At 41.0% G+C, this 25,578-nt stretch overlaps 1 protein-coding gene across 1 annotated transcript in view; it reads right to left on the bottom strand.

The window, feature by feature from the left end:
• The window catches only part of LOC135198015 (solute carrier family 49 member 4 homolog), a 142,354-nt gene that overhangs the window by 64,144 nt on the left and 52,632 nt on the right, over positions 1-25,578 (bottom strand). The window contains 1 exon segment of the mRNA XM_064225366.1: positions 2,722-2,875. Coding sequence (XP_064081436.1) covers positions 2,722-2,875 — 154 coding nt within the window.

Genomic DNA, 25,578 nt, shown 5'->3' with positions numbered 1-25,578 from the left:
ACGTAATGTCAAATTCAGGAACTTCTCTTCCTAAGCAATGATTGAAAGATTTTGGCTTCCAGCTCAAAAGATTGGAGGGCCTATCCATAGTCACAAGCAATATTTAAGTTTGCATGTCCCAGAATTGACGACAACATAAAAGAGAAAGTTGCACTGCATACCGGAGATACTGGAAAAACTTGATTGGGTTAGCTATAGAGGTATGGGGCACTGGCTATCCTACAGGACTAGCACCAAGATCAATAAACTGACCACTGTTATTAATAAGGTCTAACAGAGGAGGGCGTTCAAAACTTAGGGTTTGGTTTTCTAGACACTTTCAAAAAGCCTCTAGTTCACAAGAGACAGATGACATTTTTCTAGGTAGTCACACGAAGCATGTGGTGGTTTTAATGAAATCTTAAATGCAACTGTCTGAGAAGATCTTTCCTGATTGGTATAAGGTGAAGAACTTCTACCACCAGGAGGGGTAACTCGGGAAACCATTTCCTTCAGGGTCACCAAGTGCTAACAACAGCTTGAGTTCTGAGATGCACACAAACTGTAAGAAACTTTCCTTCAGAGTACAAATTCAGGAAAAGCATAAGGTTCTAAATTCAACCACTTGAGAAGAAAGGCACTGCAGATGCATGGAGCAGAGTAACTAAGAGTTTTGTGTTTAAAACAGTTGTGGACACATCAACTGACATACTTTTGGATGAAGAGACCACTCTAAAAGAAGACTTGCCCATTCCTGCCGAGTTGGTCTGCAATAATATGTTTTGTGTTTTCTGTTTTCTATCTGGGACAAACTGGTAAAAGTGTGATATTTGTGGACTCTGTCCAAATGAAAATTTTCTCTTCTAGCCTGAACAAATTTCTTGATTTCTACTTCCTTATGTAAGAAAGAGGGGCTGAATTGTTGGAGTAAACTGTGATAATCTTAGTCTCTAATTAGATATTTTGCATGCATAAGACCCTCCAACCTGCCAAAAGCTCTATGTTGTTTGTAAGCATTTTGCTCTCCTATACAGTTCAACTCACTAACATTTCGATTTTCTCCAGAATGGCTTTCCAACCTGACCCTGATGCAACTGAGGACAATATGAGGTTTGGGTTCTAAAGGTCTAAAGGCAGACACATAAACAGTCTTGACCAATCTCCCCACCAGGTGAAGAAAATGAAAGATGAGAAGAAATTACGTACGATTAGAATATAGCCCAGAAGACAAGAACTGGCCCAACAATTCTTGAAGTAAAATCAGTCAGTCTTAGACAGACCATGTTAACAAACTTTATTAAAATAGGTAACCACTTCATGGATAGAGGTTTATAACAGGCAAGATTCTCTTAGCAGTGATAGAAAATGTCTACCCATCTTTGTCCAAAAAGCTCAAAAAGAGAGAGCTGATTTTTATCCCATGATAAACAACTGACTGGGTTGTCAGAAGACTTCTAAACATTGATTAAAATGCCCAGCACAAAAGCCAGACGCAGAGGACAATCCAGTCACCCTTCCAGAAAGACATTACGGCTGAACTGAATGACTCAAAACAAAGGAACATGTTGAGACTGACTGGAAACATCCAATATCACGAGGAAGGGGAGGGGGGGGGGTTCTGGTCTCCCTCCCATCACTATGGCGGGGAGGGGGAACCATAATACGTACTCAAAATATACTTTGTCAAGTGCCTAACTAATGATGATGATAAATATTAATTTTATTATTATTTAAATAGTTTACCAAGACCACTGAGCTAATTATTTATTAAATAAATAGACATTCAGGGGCAAAAATGCTGTCAATGATAAGAGGAAGTGGGAAGCAAGAAAGCGTAATAAAGGAAGACGTAAAAGGACAAAGGATTCCCAATGTTTGGTTGAACCCACTGCAGAGATGGAAGGTATAAAAGTAAACTCAATCCCTGTAGTAGATCCCTAAACCCCCATTTCATCAAGGGTTTGGGATTGACATAAACTCATATGTTTCTCAAATTTATCCATTTTCCCAGAAGAAGAAGAAGAAAGAATATATAACTGATTGCCTACATAAACTAAAGGCCTCCTGCATATTGTGGTACCTGACAAAATTATTCACTTTTCATCAGGCAATTCCTTAAATTCTTACTCCACGAAGATAAAAATATCAAACTCATTACCCCTAATGGTAAAACACGTGGAACCTTCATGCCCAACTGATGTTCAGTATGAACAAAACTCATTCCTAAAGAACCTAATGCTTTTATCTCTGCTTGATGTAGATAAAACAATGCAAAACAAAAAAACAAGTACAATATCGTACAGGGGAAAAACGGCCAGAAAGTCAAAATTATTAAAGCCACTTCACACCTTATGCGCAAGAACACAGCAAGAACTTTTCTGACATCAACATCAACAATCCAACCACCAGATGAGAAGAAGGTAATAACAGACTTTTCATCCGGGTCAGCCAAGCATTATTGTTTTGTTTATTTTGAATGTCAATTGCTGCCTGTTTTGTTTATTTTGAATGTCAATTGCACCTAATGGCATAAAGATGTGAGCTAACTTTAACATTAGATAAAGTTATCCCAATTAACATTAGGTAAGGTTCATCCTAATTAACTGATAGTAATAATACAAATAAAAAATTTTCGGTGGTCTGTTTGCTCTGACTTCTACAGACATAAGAAAGCATAAAAATCTAGGTGTGTGTTAAAACATGTATTTCTAATGAACCTGAGAGCTTCATCAAAATACCAACCTTTTATCTGAAGTAAAGTAGTTAATGGTATAAGACCCAGGATCATAGTTATAGTTCCCCACATTGACAATAAAGCAATTTGGGCATCACTCCACGAAGGATATGCTAACTTGACTGATTCTGTTATTGGCCCCCAAGTGTTCCATACTGCACACTGAAAATATATCATATAATGGAATATCATTCAAATATGAGAAAAGAAGAATACGTACATGCATACACCTCTTAAAAGAACAAGGATTTTGAAACACTGTGAGGAAGCAGCAAACAATAATTCAAAGTAGTCAAGGAAACAAAGATGAAAGTGGGTGATCTCACTGCATAAAGCTTTTGGTAAACAGTTTCATAAAGACACTTTAAGATAAAGATAAATTTATAATTACCATTGTTTACTAGCACATTCTCACAACCTGAACTTATTATCATCCAATGGATAGTTAACAGCAAAGTTAATATAAGGTGAGCCGTCTAATCAATGTGATCACTATACATACACCCTTAACTACACAGACAGCAAATCTATTTCAAATTTTTGTTAAAAGTGGCAACTTCATCTTCTTTATCAGAGTGAATAATATGGAGAAAATGGATAAATTACATACTGCAATATCTTATTGGTAATAGTAATACTCAATTCATTGATGATGATTACAAATAACTACAGGTAGACCTATCAATAAAAACAAAAATGTTGTAAGTTCACTAAAACACCATCAACAGGAATGCCTAGTTGTCTGTCACCAACAAAACTATGATGATTTTAAGCAGACATCCTCAAAGAAAGTTAGCTAGATTGGCTGAAGATCAGGTCTATTCACTGAATATGAACTGTATGTGGACACCTGCTAAATCGTGATTCAGCCTTCGTAGATTCAGTCAATCGCGGTTTTTTCTGTGAAACGTACACTCTCCATATATACTACAGCAGGAAAAATTAATTAATTCAAGGATGGTTTTGTCATATATTAATATTAATGTAAATACAGCAAAATCCCTCAATATTGATCTACAGGCAGCCCTCGGTTAACATCGGTATCAGTTAACGGCTATCGGGTTTTATGTCTCGTCTAGCAATGCTGTTGACTGGATTTTCGGCGCTGATCTCTGGTTAGCAGCGCCGATATCTGGTTAACAGCACCAATTTCTAGTTAACAGCAGCACCAATCTCTGGTTAACGGCACCGATATTCAGTTAGCGGCGGTGTTAAGCAGGTTTTCAGCTGGGAACGGAACCCCCAATGTTAACTGAGGGGTGCCTGTATTATCATCATAATATGCACTGTGTAAAAAAAATTATGTTCACCTTCACTCTCTCTCCATGGCGATATGTTATTGGCTAAAGGAGTTGGACATAGCCTATAACAAACCTTGTAGCTTGATGCGTTGTATGCACTGTCAATAGTGTACAAGTTGTATTTTTTGCTTCTCTCTCTCTTTCTCTCTTACCAAGATAAGAGAGAGAATTTTTATGCATATCTTTATTTTGTATGATAAATAGCTGACTTACTAATCTTCAAATATTAACATTAATGCGAAAACAGTAAATTATCAATTAAATGTTAAAGGTAAATCCCTCAATATCGCTCTGTTATCATTGTAATATGTACTGTATAAAAGTTAATGATGTTCACCTTCACTCTCCCTCCATGGTGATATATTATTTGCTAAAGGAGTTGGAAGTAGCCAATAACAAAGCTTGTAGCTCGATGCTTTAGTATGTATGCACTGTCACTAAGTGTGTGAGTTGTATTATTTTTGTGTGTGTGTCTCTCTCTTTCTTTACAGCAAAGATACTTGTAGAATGTGAGATGGATAGATAGAAATGGAGATATTGGCAGGAAGGGTTAGAAGTAGCAAGACACAGCAGGGTATGTTACCTCAATGCTGATTGGCTTGTAGCATGACACGCTACTATTTGAAAGGATTAAAAGAGCCAATCATAGAACAGTCTATCACCTTTGCAAGCTGCTGATTGGCTTGTAGCTCTGATGCTTTATGAGGGAGTTAGTTTTCCCTCTTTTTTTTTTTATGACTGATTTTAGTTTAATGTTTACTGATAATGTATAGTCTTAAAACCTAGTTTTGTAAATTAATCTTTATTTACCTTTGTGTATGTACTGTCACTAGTGTATTAAATACTTTTAATGTGCACATGTATTTTTGTTTTCTCTCTCTCTCTCTCTCTCTCTCTCTCTCTGGGTAACTTTATTAGCTTTCACACACAGCTGTGTTATATATTTTTAAGGGTAATGTTGTATGATTACTTTGAAATGATTTTAAGTGTTTTAGGATGATAATTTAAGGTATAATCTTAGTTCAAAGATCAGTACTGCAGCATTCATTCTCTCTCTCTCTCTCTCTCTCTCTCTCTCTCTCTCTCTCTCTCTCTCTCTCTCTCTCTCTCTCTCCTATGGGTAACTATATTAGCTTTCACAATAGCTGTGTTATATATTTTTAAGGGTAATGTTGTATGATTACTCCAAAATGATATTAAAGTGTTTAAGGGTGATAATTTAAGGTATAATCTTAGTTCAGATATCATTACTGCAGCCAAAAAAATTTTTCCCTCTTCATGTTTTTTTATTTTACGTCTTTTTTTCAGTTATTTATTCATTATAGTTTATTATTATTCATAATAATAAACTGTTAAATGAAGTGTGATTATTAAGAACATCAATAATAAAATAGTGGGAAAATTAAAACCATATGTTCCCTAACACATTTTGTTTTTAACAAAAATATTCCGTAAAATGCAAAAATATATATAATCAAAATAATTGTAATACAGTATGCAGCAAAACTCGAGTGACCCGATTTCAGTGATTTTCGTTCAAAAAGTGACTAACTGGCAACTCTTACCTTCTTCACATTTCTAATGACACTGAATTGCAACGGCGAAACATTTTGGAACTTCGCTCATAAAAAGATACAGTTCATTTAGCATGGTTTTATAGTATAATGTTATATATTTTTTATCAAAATATAGCTAGGTCATTAGAAAAAACATTAACACCTTAGTTTTTAATCATGGTAAATATGAAAAGACGTAAATATTAAACGAATTTTACATGTTAGCCATCATAGTAATTTATTTAATGTAATGAACGTAACGGAGATGTAGTTGTGGGCGTGGCCTAACATGACGTCAACTGTGGTCATTTGCCAAACATGGTTGGAGCAACCCGACAGCGACCGGAAACGTCACCCCCAACAAGGAGAGCTATAGTTGAGCTGCATCTCGCCAGATTTTCAAAAAAAGACATAGCTAATCGTCTTAATATCAACAAGAACTGTGTATAGATGGCTAAAACGATACAACGACGGAGAAGGATTGAAAAGCCACCCTAGATCTGGGAGACCCCGCTGCACAAAAACCGCAGAAGAAGACGAAGTGTTAATTAACTTTATAACCAAACACCCGTTTTCGTCATCATTTTCAGTGGAAACGAGAAACAAATATACAAACATCAGTTGACACTGTAAGACGTCGGTTTCGAGAAGCTGGTCTTCTATGTAGGAAACCTGCGCTCAAGCCTCTACTTACACAGACGCATATGGACCATCGTCTCGGGTTTTGTTTGCGCTCGAATATCTGTCCAAGAGCGAGCAGTTTTGGGAAACTTATATTTTGTGACGAGAAGACTTTTTGCAAACGACCAACAGGGAAGACTGCACTGCTGGCGTCCAGGAAAAACCACCCGGTAATGAAACATTTACTTATTTTGCTTATATTTTTACGTGGAGCCTAGGTGTGATATACTTTGTATTATAGGCCTAAGTCTGTATATGATGCTAAAGCTTTAATGAATAGTAATTCCTCTTACACTGGTGTTTTTAAACCTGCTGACAAATATCTTTATAAAGTTACGATGTAATCAGGGAGAAATAATGCAAGAGAAGATATAAATTAATCTGACCTAGGGTGGGAGTTGGGAATTGTCATTACTGAGGTAAAAACGCAGTTTAAATGTCTATAAAATCCCGCCTCCGCTTCGAACCGCCTGCGCTTCGAAGTGTTGCTTGGCGGGAAACCAGTCGCAGAGGAAGTTCGTGCTAGCTTTCCTTCGAGTCTCGTGAATGTTTGAATACACATTGCACTGACTTAAAAGTCGTTTAAGGTTACTATGCTATGACAACTTTCCTTATGCCTCTTTTCCGAATTCATAATATATACTATTAGGCCGGTACAACCAAAGATTTCTTTTAATTATTTCACTGTAAAACATAAGTCTGGCAGAAAATACAACTGACGTAGCTGTTTCTAATATTTAAATAAGTTTTGGTTAAATGCATATTAAAGAACTGTATATATATATATATATATATATTATATATATATATATATATAGTTTTTTTTTTTTTATAGAATAACCTTATAGTGTTTTTTTTTCTTAACAATGCAACTTCAAGTCTTAACCCATTCTTTACCGGGGGGGTGGGGTTGGAGCAGAAGTTAAACATTGCGTTGCTGCCGAACTGAATCTCTCGGTAGTGACTCAAGTTTGGAGGGGTGCCGATCGTAAAAATATTTGCCAAAAAATACACTAATCAAGACAGGCTAATGAAATTATCAGGTATTATTAGCACTATAATAACGCATATTCTCTGTTAGTTTTTATCATCCTACAGGAAAATAAATGATTTTAATGAAAAAAAATGTGAAACTCAGTGTCCCTTGTACAAGGGACACTGGTGGTCGGTGAGAAAACTACGGTCTGAATAGAAATTCGGTCTTACAGAATGTTGGTATATCGCACCTGGAACATGCACATAAGTATTATCAAAATAGAACCGTAAATAAGCACGTAATAACAAAAAAAAGAGCAAAAAACTAAAGCGAAAGCCCGCCAATAAACCAAAAATATGGAAATCGCAATTTTATAGTATATCTTTCAAAAATTGGTCAATGTCATTTTCTACGTTTTCTAAGATTAGTTTCATCACAGAAAACAACTTTAGGGGCATCAGGGGTATCTAAACTAATTTTTCAAGTTTCTTGTCCTCAGCAGATCGCTTTTTCTCTGGTTTGGTTTTTTTATATATATAAAGTTACTATAAGGCTTTATTTCTACCTCATTTATCTGGTGTTCATATCTTTTATTTGTAAAATGTAATGTGAATAAATAAATAAATACAGTAAATGATGATACAACTGGTTTTTTACTTGGGTAGAAGTTATTACATGTTTACGCTTGTCTGGTTTTGTGATTTTTTGTGTGTGTGTCTCTCTTCTTTTCTTTACAGCAAAGATACTTGTAGAATGTGAGATGGATAGATAGAAATGGAGATATTGGCAGGAAGGGTTAGAAGTAGCAAGACACAGCAGGGTATGTTACCTCAATGCTGATTGGCTTGTAGCATGACACGCTACTATTTGAAAGAAAAGGATTAAAAGAGCCAATCATAGAACAGTCTATCACCTTTGCAAGCTGCTGATTGGCTTGTAGCTCTGATGCTTTATGAGGGAGTTAGTTTTTCCCTCTTTTTTTTTTTTATGACTGATTTTAGTTTAATGTTTTACTGATAATGTATAGTCTTAAAACCTAGTTTTGTAAATTAATCTTTATTTACCTTTGTGTATGTACTGTCACTAGTGTATTAAATACTTTTAATGTTGCACATGTATTTTTGTTTTCTTCTCTCTCTCTCTCTCTCTCTCTCTCTCTCTATGGGTAACTTATTAGCTTTCACACACAGCTGTGTTATATATTTAAGGGTAATGTTGTATGATTACTTTGAAATGATTTTTAAGTAGTTTTAGGATGATAATTTAAGGTATAATCTTAGTTCAAAGATCAGTACTGCAGCATTCATTCTCTCTCTCTCTCTCTCTCTCTCTCTCTACTCTCTCTCTCTCTCTCTCTCTCTCTCTCTCTCTCTCTCTCTCTCTCCTATGGGTAACTATATTCAGCTTTCACAATAGCTGTGTTATATATTTTAAGGGTAAGTGTATGATTACTCCAAAATGATATTAAATGTTTAAGTAAGTGATAATTTAAGGTATAATCTTAGTTCAGATATCATTACTGCAGCCAAAAAAAATTTTTCCCTCTTCATGTTTTTTTATTTTTTTTACGTCTTTTTTTCAGTTATTTATCATTATAGTTTATTATTATTCATAATAATAAACTGTTAAATGAAGTGTGATTATTAAGAACATCATAATAAAAATAGTGGGAAAATTAAAACCATATGTTCCCTAACACATTTTGTTTTTAACAAAAATATTCCGTAAAAATGCAAAAATATATATAATCAAATAATTGTAATACAGTATGCAGCAAAACTCGAGTGACCCGATTTCAGTGATTTTCGTTCAAAAAGTGACTAACTGGCAACTCTTACCTTCTTCACATTTCTAATGACACTGAATGCAACGGCGAAACATTTTGGAACTCGCTCATAAAAAGATACAGTTCATTTAGCATGGTTTTATAGTATAATGTTATATATTTTTTATCAAAAATATAGCTAGGTCATTAGAAAAAACATTAACACCTTAGTTTTAATCATGGTAAATATGAAAAGACGTAAATATTAAACGAATTTACATGTTTAGCCATCATAGTAAATTTATTTAATGTAATGAACGTAACGGAGATGTAGTTGTGGGCGTGGCCTAACATGACGTCAACTGTGGTCATTTGCCCAAACATGGTTGGAGCAACCCGACAGCGACCGGAAACGTCACCCCCAACAAGGAGAGCTATAGTTGAGCTGCATCTCGCCAGATTTTTCAAAAAAAGACATAGCTAATCGTCTTAATATCAACAAGACAACTGTGTATATGGCTGGCTAAAACGATACAACGACGGAGAAGGATTGAAAAGCCACCCTAGATCTGGAGACCCCCGCTGCACAACCGCAGAAGAAGACGAAGTGTTAATTAACTTTATAACCAAACACCCGTTTTTTTTTTTTGTTTTCGTCATCATTTTCAGTGAAACGAGAAAACAAATATACAAACATCAGTTGAACACTGTAAGACGTCGGTTCGAGAAGCTGGTCTTCTATGTAGGAAACCTGCGCTCAAGCCTCTACTTACACAGACGCATATGGACCATCGTCTCGGGTTTGCGCTCGAATATCTGTTCCAAGAGCGAGCAGTTTTGGGAAACTTATATTTTGTGACGAGAAGACTTTTTGCAACGACCAACAGGGAAGACTGCACTGCTGGCGTCCAGGAAAAACCAGGTAATGAACATTTACTTATTTTGCCTTATATAGTTTCGTGGTAGCCTAGGTGTGATATACTTTGTATTATAGGCCTAGTCTGTATATATGCTAAAGCTTTAATGAATAATAAATTCTTCTTACACTGGTTTTTAAACCTGCTGACAAATATCTTTAATGGAAGTTACGATGTAATCAGGGAGAAATAATGCAAGAGAAGATATAAATTAATCTGACCTAGGGTGGGAGTTGGAATTGTCATTACTGAGGAAGCAGTTTAAATGTCTATAAAATCCCGCCTCCGCTTCGACCGCCTGCGCTTCGAAAGTGTTGCTTGGCGGAAACCAGTCGCAGAGGAAGTTCGTGCTAGCTTTCCTTCGAGTCTCCGTGAATGTTTGAATACCACATTGCATGGACTTTAAAAGTCGTTTAAGGTTACTATGCTATGACAACTTTCCTTATGCCTCTTTTCCGAATTCATAATATATACTATTAGGCCTACAACCAAAGATTTCTTTTAATTATTTCACTGTAAAACTAAGTCTGGCAGAAAATACAACTGACGTAGCTGTTTCTAATATTTAAATAATGTTTTGGTTAAATGCATATTAAAGAAACTGTATATATATATATATATATATATATATATATATATATATATATATATAGTTTATAGAATAACCTTATAGTGTTTCTTAACAATGCACTTCAAGTCTTAACCCCTTCTTTAGGTGGGTGAGCAGAATGTAAACATTGCGTTTGCTGCCGAACTGAATCTCTCGGTAGTGACTCAAGTTTGGAGGGTGCCGATCGTAAAATATTTGCCAAAAATACACTAATCAAGACAGGCTAATGAAATCGATCAAGGTATTATTAGCACTATAATAACGCATATTCTCTGTTAGTTTTATCATCCTACAGGGAAAATAAATGATTTTATGAAAAAAATGTGAAACTCAGTGTCCCCCTTGTACAAGGGACACTGGTGGTCGGTGAGAAAACTACGGTCTTGAATAGAAATTCGGTCTTACAGAATGTTGGTATATCGCACCTGGAACATGCACATAAAGTATTATCAAAATAGAAACCGTAAATAAGCACGTAATACCACAAAAAAAAGAGCAAAAACTAAAGCGAAAGCCCCGCCAAATAAATAAATGGAAATCGCAATTTTTATAGTATATCTTTCAAAAATTGGTCAATGTCATTTTCTACGTTTTCTAAGATTAGTTTCATCACAGAAAACAACTTTAGGGGCATCAGGGGTATCTAAAACTAATTTTTCAAGTTTCTTGTCCTCAGAAAAAATCGCTTTTTCTCTGGTTTGGTTTTTTTATATATATAAAGTTACTATAAGGCTTTATTTCTACCTTCATTTATCTGGTGTTCATATCTTTTATTTGTAAAATGTAATGTGAATAAATAAATAAATACAGTAAATGATGATACAACTGGTTTTTTACTTGGGTAGAAGTTATTACATGTTTACGCTTGTTCCTCTGTTTTGTGATTTTTTTTTTGTTGAGACGCAGTTCATGTCACCTACACACTACTATAAGCAATAATAATATTTTTTTTGGGTTCATCATACGTCTGGCATCGTGTCATACTGTTTATTTTTGCTCCAAACTCTCAAAACCGAAATTACAGAATGATTGGAAGTCCCTATCTGAAAAGAGGAGTTTGGTGGTACTACGCATACCACCTTTATGCACCCGTGCGGTGTAGTAGACTTGAATGGTGGTACCCACCTACCTCCAAACAAACTTTCGGTAATGAAGAGGTTAAAAGTTAAAAGTTCGGTGTTATAGCAATATTACTGAAAGTATGGCTTAATAAAAGCGCCAGTTCTTTTTTTCTAATCCATAAGATCTATTGATGAGAGAAGAACTGCAGTTAAAACAGTTTCTTTTATATTTAAAAAGTAAGCCCACTGTCATTGTTTCTCTCCGAATATCTGTAAATTTATATTTCTCTAAATCCTTCTCTCTATTTTTTCAGATTTGAGGATAAATATGTAGAACCAAAAAATCGACGAAGTGGAGGATAACCGCTGGCCTTTGGGGTTGGATGGCGTCTTGCGGACCAGGTGCTTTAGTGCCATCCATGAGCGATTAAATGGCCAAGGCAGTATGTTGACATTCTTGACGAGGTGCTGATTCATCTGTTAGGATGCTACTGATTCCGGAACCGTTTCCCATATTCTTGGCAATGGACAACTCCTCTGTTCATAATAGCATGCCAGTAAGAAAGTGGTTACAGCAGCTCCAGAAGTTATTCGGATCGACTGGCCTGCAAAAGGAAAATCTCCGGATCTCAATCCCATTGAAAATTTATGGCCATTATGACAAAGGATGGGGATGGCTCCGTTCTGAACAGTAAACAAGCCATCATAAGCCATTGCTTGTCAGTGTGGGAGTCCATGCTGGGGGAACATATTTGCAGTAGACTGGTTGACAGTATTCCTAGACGGCTTAATTCGGTAATAGACAACCTAGGCTCACATACTAATATTAATTAACCCTCTCTCTCTCTCTCTCTCTCTCTCTACTCTCTCTCTCTGTATGTATGTATGTGTAGCTATATATGTATGGACGTGTTTTAAAAGGACGAGGTTGTGGTTACTCTATTTGTTTTGCTGGAATTTGTATATTATTTTTCACAGGGACCTATGTATTCAAAGAATTATACGTATTTTTTAAAAATAATTATATGGTATACCATTTACTTAACCTATACCGTTTTTATTATCAATCATATTCATTGTTTGCTGCTTGGTTTATTAATGCCTTTACTAAGTTACATTTCTTGAGATCTACCTAAGATTTCATTAGACCCAACTGGTGAAGGGTGCATAGTGGCCCGCCACCAATGGCTTAGCTTGCCTTACCCGTAGGCCAAGTGCACTTCGCGCTTCTCGATTATATCATTCTCATTAAGCCTATAGGCTATGAAGAAAACTAATGACGGAAGTATACCACACCAAGACTGTGGAAGAATTTCACAAATCCTGCTTTATGGTCTTATAGACACCCTTCATAAGTTACAAAGATTTGATGCAACTTGTTGCTGTCTGAATATAGCCCATAGTAGTTATAAAGCAATAGCATTGGCCTAGCCATTATTGTTTATAATACGTTGCAGTGTCATTCTGTAGAATCTGCACTCGACAGTTGTAGCTGATAATATCCGACCTGATTATAGTCTTCCATTCCTAAAGTAAAAGTAAAATAATATAAATTAGTGTGTTTCTAATAGCGAAGATTACTCTTCACCCTCGCTTATTTATTCAGTTATTTATTATTTACTTTTCTTCAAACTGAAGAAACCCCTCAGGAGACTAGACTTATGTAGCACTAGCTATAACCTAAGCCTAAGCCATAATTTATTGCAAGTATCGAAATCATGATCTCGACTAACATTTGCTTTATACACAAAGCCACAAAAGCTAAAAGTAATAACTTCGAATTCATATCCCAAATGCACCCATTTTTATCATTAGACTATGCTCTGCTCAACTTTTCTCTTGCTCTCCATCGCGATGTCCTCTTTCACAGTGTCCAGACTGACGATTCCACACGACTCATGGAAGTCACGGTGATCTGAGGTTTTCATGCTACAGTAACGTATTTAGTTTTCGTTCAGAAATATTGTAGCGTGAAATATTTTTGGTTTTCAGGTTCCAATATATTTCAATTATAAGATTCTATATAACAAGTGACCAACTTTTCCTCATATATACACGTTTATAAAATACGAGATTTAATACTAAGTGGCAACTTGAGAACAACGCTTGTCCAGTACAAAAATAAAAAAGTCACACGAGTTTTGCTGCATACTGTACAACTTCAGAATTCTAATAAGTAAGACTACAAAATACATTTAATCCTATCAATCTTGGAGAGGGTTGTTCTTTATTGTTACTAACATCGACAAAAGTTTGCAGTCGTATTTTGTGATACAAATTTCACTGATTACATTTATGAAGAACAGAATGAAGCCCTTCCTTCGAAATTGTTGAAATTTAAAAATAAAAATTGAAATTTAAAAATAAAAATTATGATAAAATTAAGCTGCAATGAGGTAAATTTCTCTCTCTCTCTCTCTCTCTCTCTCTCTCTCTCTCTCTCTCTCTCTCTCTCTCTCTCATGCCATTTGCCATGTAAACACAAGTATTATCCAGTAACTCAGCTTTTGTCTTCGTAAAGTTTACCTTGGTCATATTTTTCTTTCCTAAAATCATACAAAACATCATACTGTACCTACCAGTCAGCCAGCATACAAGTAAAACTGTTGGCTATGGTATGCCTTGCTCTTCCAGACAATAGTGTGTCCCAATGACTCTATGTACTGCGCGCAAGTTAAATCAGTTACAAGTTAAAAACATTTTATATTTTAATAAGTATAAATACAGAACTGTTTATAAAAAATTAAAATATAAACGAAAAGTACATTTACTTTTGGTATATAAAAACGAAAATGGTATACGAGCAGAGGAACAGTAGCTTTCTTAAATTGTGGACAAACATACATATTTTAATTGATTCAGCTGATCCTCTTCTTTGCCCATCTTATCCGATATCCAGATTAATGGGGTCCAGTTTAACGAGGATCGACAATATACTGTACTAAAAATGTTATTGTTATTATACAATTAAGTTTGTTCATACTTACCTGGCAGATATATATATAGCTGTATTTTCGGAAGTCTGACAGAATTTCAAAACTCGCGGCACACAGTGGCGGCCAGGTGTAGTACCCATTCCCGCCGCTGGGAGGCGGATATCAGGAACCATTCCCATTTTCTATTCATATTTATTAATGCCACTGTCTCCTGAGGGGAGGAGGGCGGGCAATTTAATTATATATATCTGCCAGGTAAGTATGAACAAACTTAATTGTATAATAACAATAACATTTTGTTCATGCCACTTACCTGACAGATATATATATAGCTGAATCCCACCTTCGGATGGTGGGAAGAGACAGAATAGGATCTTTTTAGGAAACTTAAATTAAGTAGATGATATACATCTTGGTTCCTCACCTGTTTGCAAAGTAGACTATGTGATTACTGTCACTTAAGGCTGCTTTTGCTTAAATCAGAGTTGCCAGCCAGGTGGAGACCTGTAGTGCTGGTGCGCTCTGGTAGATCTGTCAACGGGTACTGAGACCTCAACGTGACAAGACCATCGAGGCCATACATATGAGGGCAACGAAGCAACTGACCACCACCTGACCAACTATTCAAAAAAACCCTTAAAACTAACTAAAGGATGGGAGATCTTCACATAAGACTCACCACAACCTAAAAACACAACAACAAAACTAACCTAAGCCTAACTAAGGGATAGGGAAAGAGCTACTTCCGGACCCCAAGACTGTGTCCGCAGAAACGTATGGCCCCAGTGAATTACAATCGTCATAAATCGTTCTCACATCCCTTAGGTAATGTGAGGCGAAGACGGAGTTACTCCTCCAAAAGGTGCAATCAAGAATGTCCTTGATTGACATGTTCTTTGGAAGGCAAGAGAGGTAGCGACAGCTCGAACTTCGTGAGCTTTCACTGTAAGAGGCTCAAATCAGTCTTCTGGAAAGATGAATGAGCCTCCTTAATGACGTCCCTTAGAAAGAAAGCAACAGCATTCTTCGATAAGGTAACTCTGGTCTCTTCACAGAGCACCAGAGATTACCTGAGGGACCTCTTACCTCTTTTGTTCTATGTACATAGAACTTGAGAGCCCTGACGGGCACAGGACTCTCTCTGGTTCTTGGCCCACCAGACTTGACATACCCTTGATCTCGAAAGTTTCGGCCAAGGATTCGAAGGATTTTCATTCTTCGCCAAGAAAGTTGGGTTCAACGAGCAGACAGCATTGTCTCCTTTGAATCCCACTAAATTACTAAACGCTTGAATCTCACTAACTCTCTTAGCCGTCGCAAGAGAAGTTAGGAAAAGAGCCTTCCTTGTCAAGTTTCGAAGAGACGCTGCCTGAAGCGGTTCGAAAGGACTTGACATAAGGAACTAAGAACCACGTCAAGGTTCCATGACGGAGGTCTCTTTATTTGAGGAATCTTCGAAGTCTCGAAAGATTTTAAAAGGTCATGAATGTCCTTGTTGTCAGAAAGGTCAAGGCTCGTGCCTAAAAACCGCTGACAACATGCTTTCATATCCCTTGATGGTAGGGACCGCTAATTTCTGCACATTCCTGAGAAGAGCAGAAAATCAGCTATCTGGTTCACAGAGGTCGAGGAAGAGGAAACTCCCTCCTTTTTACACCATGCCCTGAAGGAAGCCCACTTCGATTGGGAAACAGCTCTTGTGGAAGCACGTCTTGCATGTGCGATTGCTCTCGCAGCTGCTTTCGAAAAACCTCTCGCTCTGGCCAACTTTTCGATAGTCTGAACGCAGTCAGACCCAGAGCGGAGAGGTTTTGGTGAAACCTTTCGAAGTGAGGCTGTTGAGTAGATCTTTCCTCCAGGGCAATTTTCCTTGGAAAGTCTACAAGGAAAGACATGACCTCTGGAACCATTCTCTCGCTGGCCACTCGGAGCGATCAGGGTCAACCTCGTCCCTTCTGAGGCCGCAAACTTCCACATGACTTCCCCCAAAATCTTGAATGGTGGGAAGGCGTACAGGTCTAGACCTGTCCAATTCCAAAGAAACGCGTCTACCGCGATCGCTTCTGGATCCAGGACCGGGGAGCAATAAAGAGGAAGTCTCTTGGTCCTTGACGTCGCGAATAAGTCGACCAGGAGGACGTCCCCACAACGTCCAAAGGTCCTCGACACACGTCTTTTTGTTCAAGGTCCATTCCGTCGGTAGGATTTGTTCCCGACGACTGAGAAGATCTGCCCTGACGTTTTGCACTCCTGCAATGAACCTCGTCAGATTGTCACCTTTCTTCTCTTTGCCCACAGCAGAATCTCTCTCGCCAGGGAAAACAAAGTTCTGGAGTGTGTTCCTCCCTGATTTTTCAAATAAGCGAGTGCTGTGGTATTGTCTGAGTTTACCTGAACAATCTTGTTCTTCAAACTCCTTTCGAAGAACTGCAGAGACAGAAAAATTGCTGCCAGTTCTTTGACATTTATATGCCAGGCTACCTGTTCCCCTCTCCAGGAGCCTGACACTTCCTTCCCTCCTAGTGTTGCTCCCCAGCCCGTGATGGAAGCGTCGGAGAACAACACTAGGTCGGGGCTCAGAAGACTTAGGGACACGCCCTCCTGAAGCTTCTGAGGGTCCAACCACCATCTTAGATGGTTCTTTATCGGAAGCGATATTCTCAATATGGCATTGAGATCGTCCTTGGCCTTCCACTCGTCCGCAAGGAAAAAATTGAAAAAATTGGAGAGGCCTGAGGTGCAGTCTTCCCAAGGAACCAAACCTTTCTAGCGAGGAAATGGTCCCAGCAGACTCATCCATTCCCTCGCCGAGCAAGTCTCTTTCCAGAGGAAGGCTGAGATCTTTTCTAAACCTAGCCGCTGACGTTCCTGGGACGGAAACGCTCGAAAAGCCACTGAATCCATCTGAATCCCCAGATACACGATGGACTGTGTCGGGGTCAGATGCGACTTTTCGAGGTTGACCAGAAGTCCAGGGACTTTGTGCTAGGGCTAACGTGAACTGCAAGTCCTTCATACACTTCTCTCTCGACGACGCTCTGATCAGCCAGTCGTCGAGGTACAGGGAAAACTCTTATCCCCGAAGAGTGTAGCCACCTCGCCACGTTCTTCATGACTACAGGTGAACACCATTGGAGCCGTGGTCAGGCCGAAACACATAGCTCTGAACTGCCACACTTTTTCTTTTTGTCTAAGACAAACCCTTAGATACTTTCTTGAAAGAGGGTGGATCGGATGTGAAAGTACGCGTCCTGCAAGTCTAAGGACACCATCCAGTCGCCCGGGTCTCAAGGCTCCCAGAACAGAAATGAGGCGTCTCCATCGTGAATTTGGTCTTTTCCACGAAAAGATTGAGCCTGCTTACATCTAGAACTGGACGCCAACCTGACGACTGCTTCGGTAACTAGGAAAATCCATGTTGTAAAAAACCTGGAGACCCCAGGTCCGCGGACTTGTTCCCCCCACCGCTCTTTTCTCGATCATTTGTTGAAGGAGATCGAATAATTACTTGCTTCTTCTCTCCCTGATAGGATGGAGAAAGGTCTCTGGGTAGTCGTAGAAAGAGGAGGGAAGATCTCAAAAAGGGATCTTGTACCCCTGCTCCACGATCTTGAGGGACCAAGAGTCCGTGTCCCTCTCTCTCCACGCTCCCGCAAAAAACTTCAGTCTGGCTCCGACTGGTGTCTGAAGGACATGCTTCTCACTTGGAAGGCTTTGACTTAAAGGAAGCTTCTTCCTCGTGAAAACCCTCTCCCTCAAGGAGCTGCTCTCGAGGGGGAGCCCCACGAAAGGGCTTAACCTTCTTCGGCGGTCGAACCGAAGCTGAAGAGGTTGAAGGTACTGCCGAACGTCTTGTAGACTGGGCTAAAAGGTCCTGCGTTGCCTTCTCTTGCAAACTGTTAGTCAGGTCCTTTACTAAAGTCTGGGGGAAGAAGATGGTTGAAAGAGGAGAGAAAAAAGCAAATCCGCTTTCTGAGCTGGAGTTACTGAACGAGCTGTGAAATTGCCACAGCAAAGCTCTCTTCTTCAATAAGGCCGTTCCAAAATGAGAGACGATCTCCTCCGAACCATCCCTGAACGGCTTTGTCCATACATGCTAACACGCTGGACAGCTCCCCAGACTGAGAGATTCTGGGCTTCTCGCTTGCAGATCCAGAACTCCCAAGCACCAGTCAAGGAAGTTGAAAACTTCAAGAGTCCGGAAGCAGACCCTTCAAATGATGGGTCCGTCTCCGTAGAGGTCCAGGTCACTTTAGCAGTTGGATAAAATAGACCTCCTCTGCGAATCCACCAAGCTGGAGAAATCTCCTTGAGCTGAGGAAGGGATACGAAACTCCTACTTCTTCTTTGGTTCTAATACCAAATACCCCTTTCCCGCTGAGTCTAGCTGGAGGCAAAGCGAAAGTCGTCTTGCCTTGATCTCTCCTTCGTACATCCAATCTTGGAGTTTCTTAAACGCACGTTTAGTGGAGAGCGAAGTTTCATCTCAACAAACTCCGGGGTTTTACCAGTCTTAGATGATGAAAACTGCGAAGGAGGAGCTTGGGAGCTGCAGGCTGAAACTTGTCCTCGAAAGAAGAACGCAACAGCCGCACGAGAACTTTATAGTGGGTGATATTGAAGGGGCCGCAGAAGGTTCCTCTTCAACCGAGTCAGCCGAACTACTCAGCTCTCCTTCTTCTTCTCTACAACGGAAGAGGAGACCGCCTTTCTGTCCGAGAGGGCGTACTAATTTGTCGGGTCTTGACTTAATCAAAGGACCCCTATCCTTACTGGATGAAGCCTTATTTCGGCTGTCTTCTTTATGGCGCTTACCACTTGAAGCAGGTAGAGCGTCCTGACGAGGACGAGCGTCCTTAGCGACCCCCGAGGCAGCCTCACTTGCCAGAGAAGCGTCCTTACGTTTCTTACACGAAAGGGAAGACATTTTAGCTGGAATACGTGCCTGTGCGCGCAAAATGATATTGTTAAACTACAATAAAGTTTTGTACATACTTACCTGGCAGATATATACTTAGCTATAGTCTCCGACGTTCCGACAGAATTTCAAATCTCGCGGCACACTGCGACAGGTAGGTCAGGTGGTCTACCTTACCCGCCGCTGGGTGGCGGGCGTATGAACCAATCTATCTCTCCAGCCAGATTTTTTTTTTTTTTCTTTCAACCTGTCTCCTGAGGGGAGGCTGGGGTGGGCCGGCCATTAGACGTATATATCTGCCAGGTAAGTATGTACAAAACTTTATTGTAGTTTTAACAATATCATTTTGTACATGAACTTCCCTGCCAGATATATACTTAGCTGATTGGCACCCTTGGTGGAGGGTAAGAGGACAAGCTAAAGTAATAAGGGAGAGATAAGAAACAAACTGATGTTGTAGGATATAAATAACCTTGGTTCTTACCTGTTCAGGCAGAAGACTTCATTGATATTGTCTCTGAGTCTGCGTTGCCTGGAGAGCTACAGCTAGGACGTGACCTGATGCTGAAAGACTCTCGGAATCTACCACTGGGATATATGATCCCTTTGTGTGTAGAATCCAAGTCGGATCCTGTTAAAGGGAGTTCGTCCCATATCTTAACAGGTCCTAACCACTACTACTGCAAGGAGCCACACTCATCAGACCACCTAACCAAACTACTAAGATTAGTATTACGACCTCAAAGAGATGCCTTCATGCATCCTCTTTAAGGAACAAACCAACACAACAAATACAAGGGGGTGGAAAAATTTATACTACTAAACAGGATGAGTTCCAGCTCCCTGCCCAGCACTGAATCCGCAGATACGTACGGGCCCAAGGCGAAGCATTTTCGGTAAGTGATTCTCACATCACGTAAGTAGTGGTTCGCGAACACTGACTGACATCTCCAGAATGTTGTCTCCATCAGATTTCGCACGGACATATTCCTTGTTGAAAGCAAGAGAAGTTGCTAATGGCTCTTACTTCGTGTGCTTTCACTTTAAGAAGCCTAAGATGTTGTCTCTGCTGCAGGATCCGTGTGCTTCTTTGATGAGGCTTCTCAAGAAGAAGGACAATGCGTTCTTCGACAATGGACGAGTAGGCTTCTTTTACTGAACACCACAGGACCTCTCGGTTGGCTTTCAGTTTGCTCTTTTCTTCTAAGGTAGTATTTCACCATTTTCACTGGGCAAAGAGTTCTCTCGGGTTCTTCTCCTACCAAAGAAAGAACCCACCCACGAATCTCGAAGTTCTTGGGCCATGGACTTGATGGGTTCTCATTCTTTGCAAGAAAACCAGGAAGGAAAGAGCAAATGAGAGAGTCCTCCTTAAAACCCACATTACCATCAATCGCCTGAAGCCTCACTCACTCTTCTGGCGGAAGCTAGAGCCATCAAAAACAGAGTCTTCCTGGTAAGGTCTCTGAATGAGGCTGAATTAGGGGGTTCAAACCTTAGAGGACCCAAAAGGAATTGAAGGACTACATCCAAATTCCAGCTAGGTGTCTAGGAGACTGCATTTTCGTTGTATCAAAAGGACCTAATAACCGGTCCTGTAGGTCCTTATCTTCCGATAAGTTGAGGCCCCTGTGCCTGAAGACATTCGCCAACATACTACGATAGCCTTTAATCGTCGAAACGACTAAGCCACATTCTTGTCTTAAGAATAAAAAGAAGTCTGCAATTTGATTCACAGAGGTACTGGAAGAGGAAACGTTATTCCTCTTGCACCATCTTCTGAAGACATCCCACTTCGACTGGTACACTCGTAAGGTGGAAGACCTCCTCGCTCTAGCGATTGCCTTAGCAGCTGCTGACGAAAAGCCTTTCGCTCTGACCAGTTCTGGACAGATCACTGAAGCCAGTCAGACTGAGAGCGGGGAGGTTTTTGTGGTACCTGTTCGAGTGGGGCTGTCTGGTAGATCGCTCCTTAGAGGAAGCGATCTTGGAAAATCCACTAGCCATCCTCCAGCACCTGTGGAACCAATCTTGTGCTGGCCAAAAGGGAGCTATCAAAGTCATCCTCGCGGAATCTGACTCTGCGAACTTTTTAAAGTCACCCCCCAGAATCTTAGAAGGGGGGAAACGCGTATACATCGAGTCCTTTCCAATCGAGTAGCGAGAGCGTTCTATTCCCTATTGCTCCTGGATCCGAGATGGTGGGCGGAGCAATACAGATCCAGTCTTTTTGTTCTTTGAAGTTGCAAAAACAGGTCTAAGAGAGGCCTGCCCCACAACTTGCCAAAGGCTCTGGCAAACAAAAATCTTGGTGCAGAGTCCACTCTGTGGGAAGGACCTGATTCTTTCCTGCTGAGGAGATCTGCCCTTACATTCCTTTCTCCCTGTACGAATCTGGTGAGAAGTTTTATCCCCCTTTCTTCTGTCCAACAGAAGAAGATCTCTTGCTGTTTTCGTACAGAGAGAAGGAATGCGTCCCCCCCTGTTTCCTGATTGTATGCCAGAGCCGTGGTGTTGTCCGAGTTTTTTGGATTTTGCACAACTGCTCCTGTCACATTCTGACTCGAACTCCTCAGAGCAAGCCACACGGCTATTAGTTCTTTCCTGTTGATTGTGCCAGGAAGACTGGTCCCCCACCCAGGTTCCTGACACCTCCTGGTTCCCAGAGTCGCCCCCCAACCTGTTTCCGACGCATCGGAGAACAACACCAGGCTGGGGGGTTCTGGGATTGAAGCGGCAGTCCCTGCGAGAACTTGTTGGGATCCGCCCACCATGCTAACTCCTTCTTGATTTGAAGAGAAATTGACAGGGAGAACTTCAAATCCTGAGAAGGACGACTCCAATTCCGATGAAGAAAGAATTGGAGCGGTCTCAGGTGTAACATTCCTAGGGAAACAAATTGCTCCAGTGAGGAGAGCGTCCCCAGCAGACTCATCCACTCCCTCACTGTGCATACTTCTTTCCCTAAGAAGGTTGTTACTTTTTCGAGTCCCCGGGCTATCCTCTCCTGTGACGGAAAAGCCCGAAAACTCAGAGAGTTCATCTGGATCCCCAGATAAACGCACTCTTGAGCGGGAATCAGACTTGACTTCTGCAGATTGACCAGAAGTCCTAAGGAATAAGTCAAATCCAGGGTTTTCTTCAAGTCCTTCAGACAACGATCTCTGGAATTGGCCCTTATAAGCCAATCGTCGAGATAGAGCGAAATCCTCACCCCTTCTAGGTGAAGCCATTGTGCCACATTCCTCATGATGGCCGTAAAGACTTGGGGGGCCGTGGAGATCCAAAACCACAGGGCCCTGAATTGGAAGATTCTTCCCCCCATCATGAATCTTAGAAACTTCCTCGAGGAAGGATGGATTGGTACGTGGAAGTAAGCGTCCTGTAAGTCCAAGGACACCATCCAGTTCCCCTGGACGGAGTGCTGCTAACACCGAGGCAGTGGTCTCCATCGTGAACTTCTTCTTTTCGACGAAGAAGTTCAGGGCGCTTACATCCAACACCGGTCTCCATCCCCCTGAGGATTTCGGAACTAGGAACAGGCGGTTGTAAAAGCCTGCCGAAAGATGATCTGCCACTAGTTCGATCGCCTCCTTTTCCAGCATCTGATCTACCGCTAGTCGGAGGGCTTGATTCATGATGGGGTCCCTGTATCTGGCCGTCAACTCCCTCGGGGTATTCGTCAAGGGGAGGCCTCGAAGAGAACGGGATGAGATAGCCCTTCCTCAAAATTGACAGGGTCCAGGCATCTGCGTCTTTTCTGGGCCCAGACTTCTGCAAACTGTAAAAGCCTGCGCCTACAGTTGTCTGAAGGACTTGAGTCTTACTTGGGAGGTTTGATTGACTTCGTAAAAGTCCTCCCTCTTCTATTTGGTTTCCGACCTCTGAACGAAGAGGATCTAGAGGTAGAAGCCCCTCGAAAGGGTTCCTGAGAGGTCGGCTTAGCTTCTTCGTCTTAGTCTGGAAGGTAGGGCGCGGCTTCCTTGCAGACTGCGCTAGAAGGTCCTGCGTAGCTTTGGCAGAGAGAGCCTTCGAAATGTCTTGAACCAGGTGTTTAGGAAACAGCTGCGTAGAGAGAGGGGCAAAAAGCAAAGACGATCTCTGAGCATGTGAGACAGACTTTGTTAAAAATGAGCAAAATACTGATCTTTTTTCTTTCAATGACCCCTGCTCCAAACAGTGAAAGCTATTTCGCTGGCCCCATCCCTCACCGATTTATCCATACAGGATAAGACACAATTCAAATCCTCCGGAGAAAACAAAACGTGTCCGGTCCTTGAGTTTTTCTTGGCTAGGACTCCGAGGGACCAATCGAGAAAGTTGAAAACTTCCAAGACTCTAAAAAGCCGCCTTTTAGAATGTGATCTATTTCATTCATTGCCCACGTAGTTTGGCCGAATTCAAAGCTGATCTTCTAGTGGCGTCTACTAGTGCCGAAAAATCTGCGTCAGCTGAAGACGGAAGGCCCAGTCCCAAGGGTTCTCCTGTCTCATACCCAAAATCCTGTCCGTCCTGAAAGCTTCGACGGAGGGAAGGCAACATAGTTTTCCCCGCTTCTTCTTTAGTACGCATCCATGAACCGAAACTCTTGAGCGCTTTCTTCATAGAAAGAGTCGGTTTCATTCTCACACACAAAGATCCTTTCGTTGCTTTCGCTGTGGAGAACAACGAGTGTTGGAGAAGGAGGAGCAGTAGGGCTCAAAGACTCTCCGAACTCCTGAAGGAGAAGCTCTGTGAGCTTCTTGTACGAAGAAAACTGTTGCCGATGTATTAGTTTCTTCCTCAGAGGCTTCCTGGTCTTCTTGAAGAGGAGAACGGGGATGAGGATCCTTATGAGAATCCTTAGATGATTTCCTAGGCTGGGGTACAGTGCGATGAAGGAGACAAACGTCTTGAATGAGGAGAAGATTCCAAAGTAGAGAGGCGTACAGGAGAACGACGAGTTGTAAAAGAAGGACGCTTATCCGAAAATTCTTGTCTAAACTCGCATTCCTTCCTAAATGCAGACAAACTCTTAACAGCAAAAGAGGAAGGACTCCTTTCCCTAGAAAGACCACGTCTATCCCTAGGGAAACTACGAGAGGGAGAGCGCCTACTAAAATCCTGGCGCCGATCGTGAGGAGAGCGGCTACTAGGCGCCGAGCGCCTATCTGTCACAGGGCGCTTAGTGGAATCCTGGCGCCTACCAAGCGGCGAAACGTTGCTAAAAATAGGGCGCCTTTCAGGAGCAGGGCGCTTGAGAGGCTCTTGATGCCTACGAAGCGGAGAGCGGCTGCTATGCTCCGAGCGCTTAAACGGAAACAGGGCCGTTCGGCGAGATCTTGGTCCTTACCAAGGGGAGAACGTCTGTAAGGCTCCGAGCGCCTAACAGAAGCAGGGCGCTTGAGGCGTTCTTGAACTTCTAGCAAGAGGAGACCGATCAGGAGTAGGGAGTCTCGAGAACGAAGAGCGCTACTAGGAGAACGAAGCAAACGAGGATCAAGGCGTCTTTCTCCAGGAGAACAGCTACTAAAAGAAGGACGTTACTAGGAGCAGGGCTCTCCTACTAGACTCTTGATGTCTTACAGGGGAGGAGCGAACTCCATGCGATGAGCGCCTACCAGTCACGTTATCCGACGCCCGACGACAGTAGTCGGAAGGAGAAGTGCGCCTACTTTCAGAAGGGCATTCCCTAGGTTCTCTGAGATGATGAGGAGAAGAAAGATGAGACGGAGACGACGAAATAAGTCTTCTATGACCTGAGCGACTCTCTCTTCTTGCACGAACTCTAGAAGAAGGAGAAACAGAAGGGGCTGAGAGTCTACCCGAGGCAGGAATCCGATCTGGGGAAATATCTTCATAGTCCAAGGAGCGCCTATCCGTCGAATGGCGTCTCGACACCTCCGAGCGGGAGTGGTGTTCCTCTCGTGAAATGTTACGATGTGTAGAAGTATCCTCAAAAGAAGGAGATCGCCGATTACAAGGAGAGCGCTCTTCCGACGAAACGCGCCTCGATCTCTGATAGGGAGAGAGCAAATCCTTCCTTCTACGCGATCTCGATGCCAAGGAGTCCGCCAAGGCTGTGATCTGAGCTTGTAGGCCCGCTAACACTCGAGAAGGAGAGTCCCCAGGATCTTCTTCCGAAGCAAGCTCAGCGCGAGGAGC

Source organism: Macrobrachium nipponense, chromosome 21 (genome assembly GCF_015104395.2).
Source record: "Macrobrachium nipponense isolate FS-2020 chromosome 21, ASM1510439v2, whole genome shotgun sequence".
NCBI lineage: Eukaryota > Metazoa > Arthropoda > Malacostraca > Decapoda > Palaemonidae > Macrobrachium > Macrobrachium nipponense.
The sequence above is the reverse complement of the archived record's forward strand: the minus strand, read 5'-3'. Positions and strand labels throughout refer to the sequence as shown.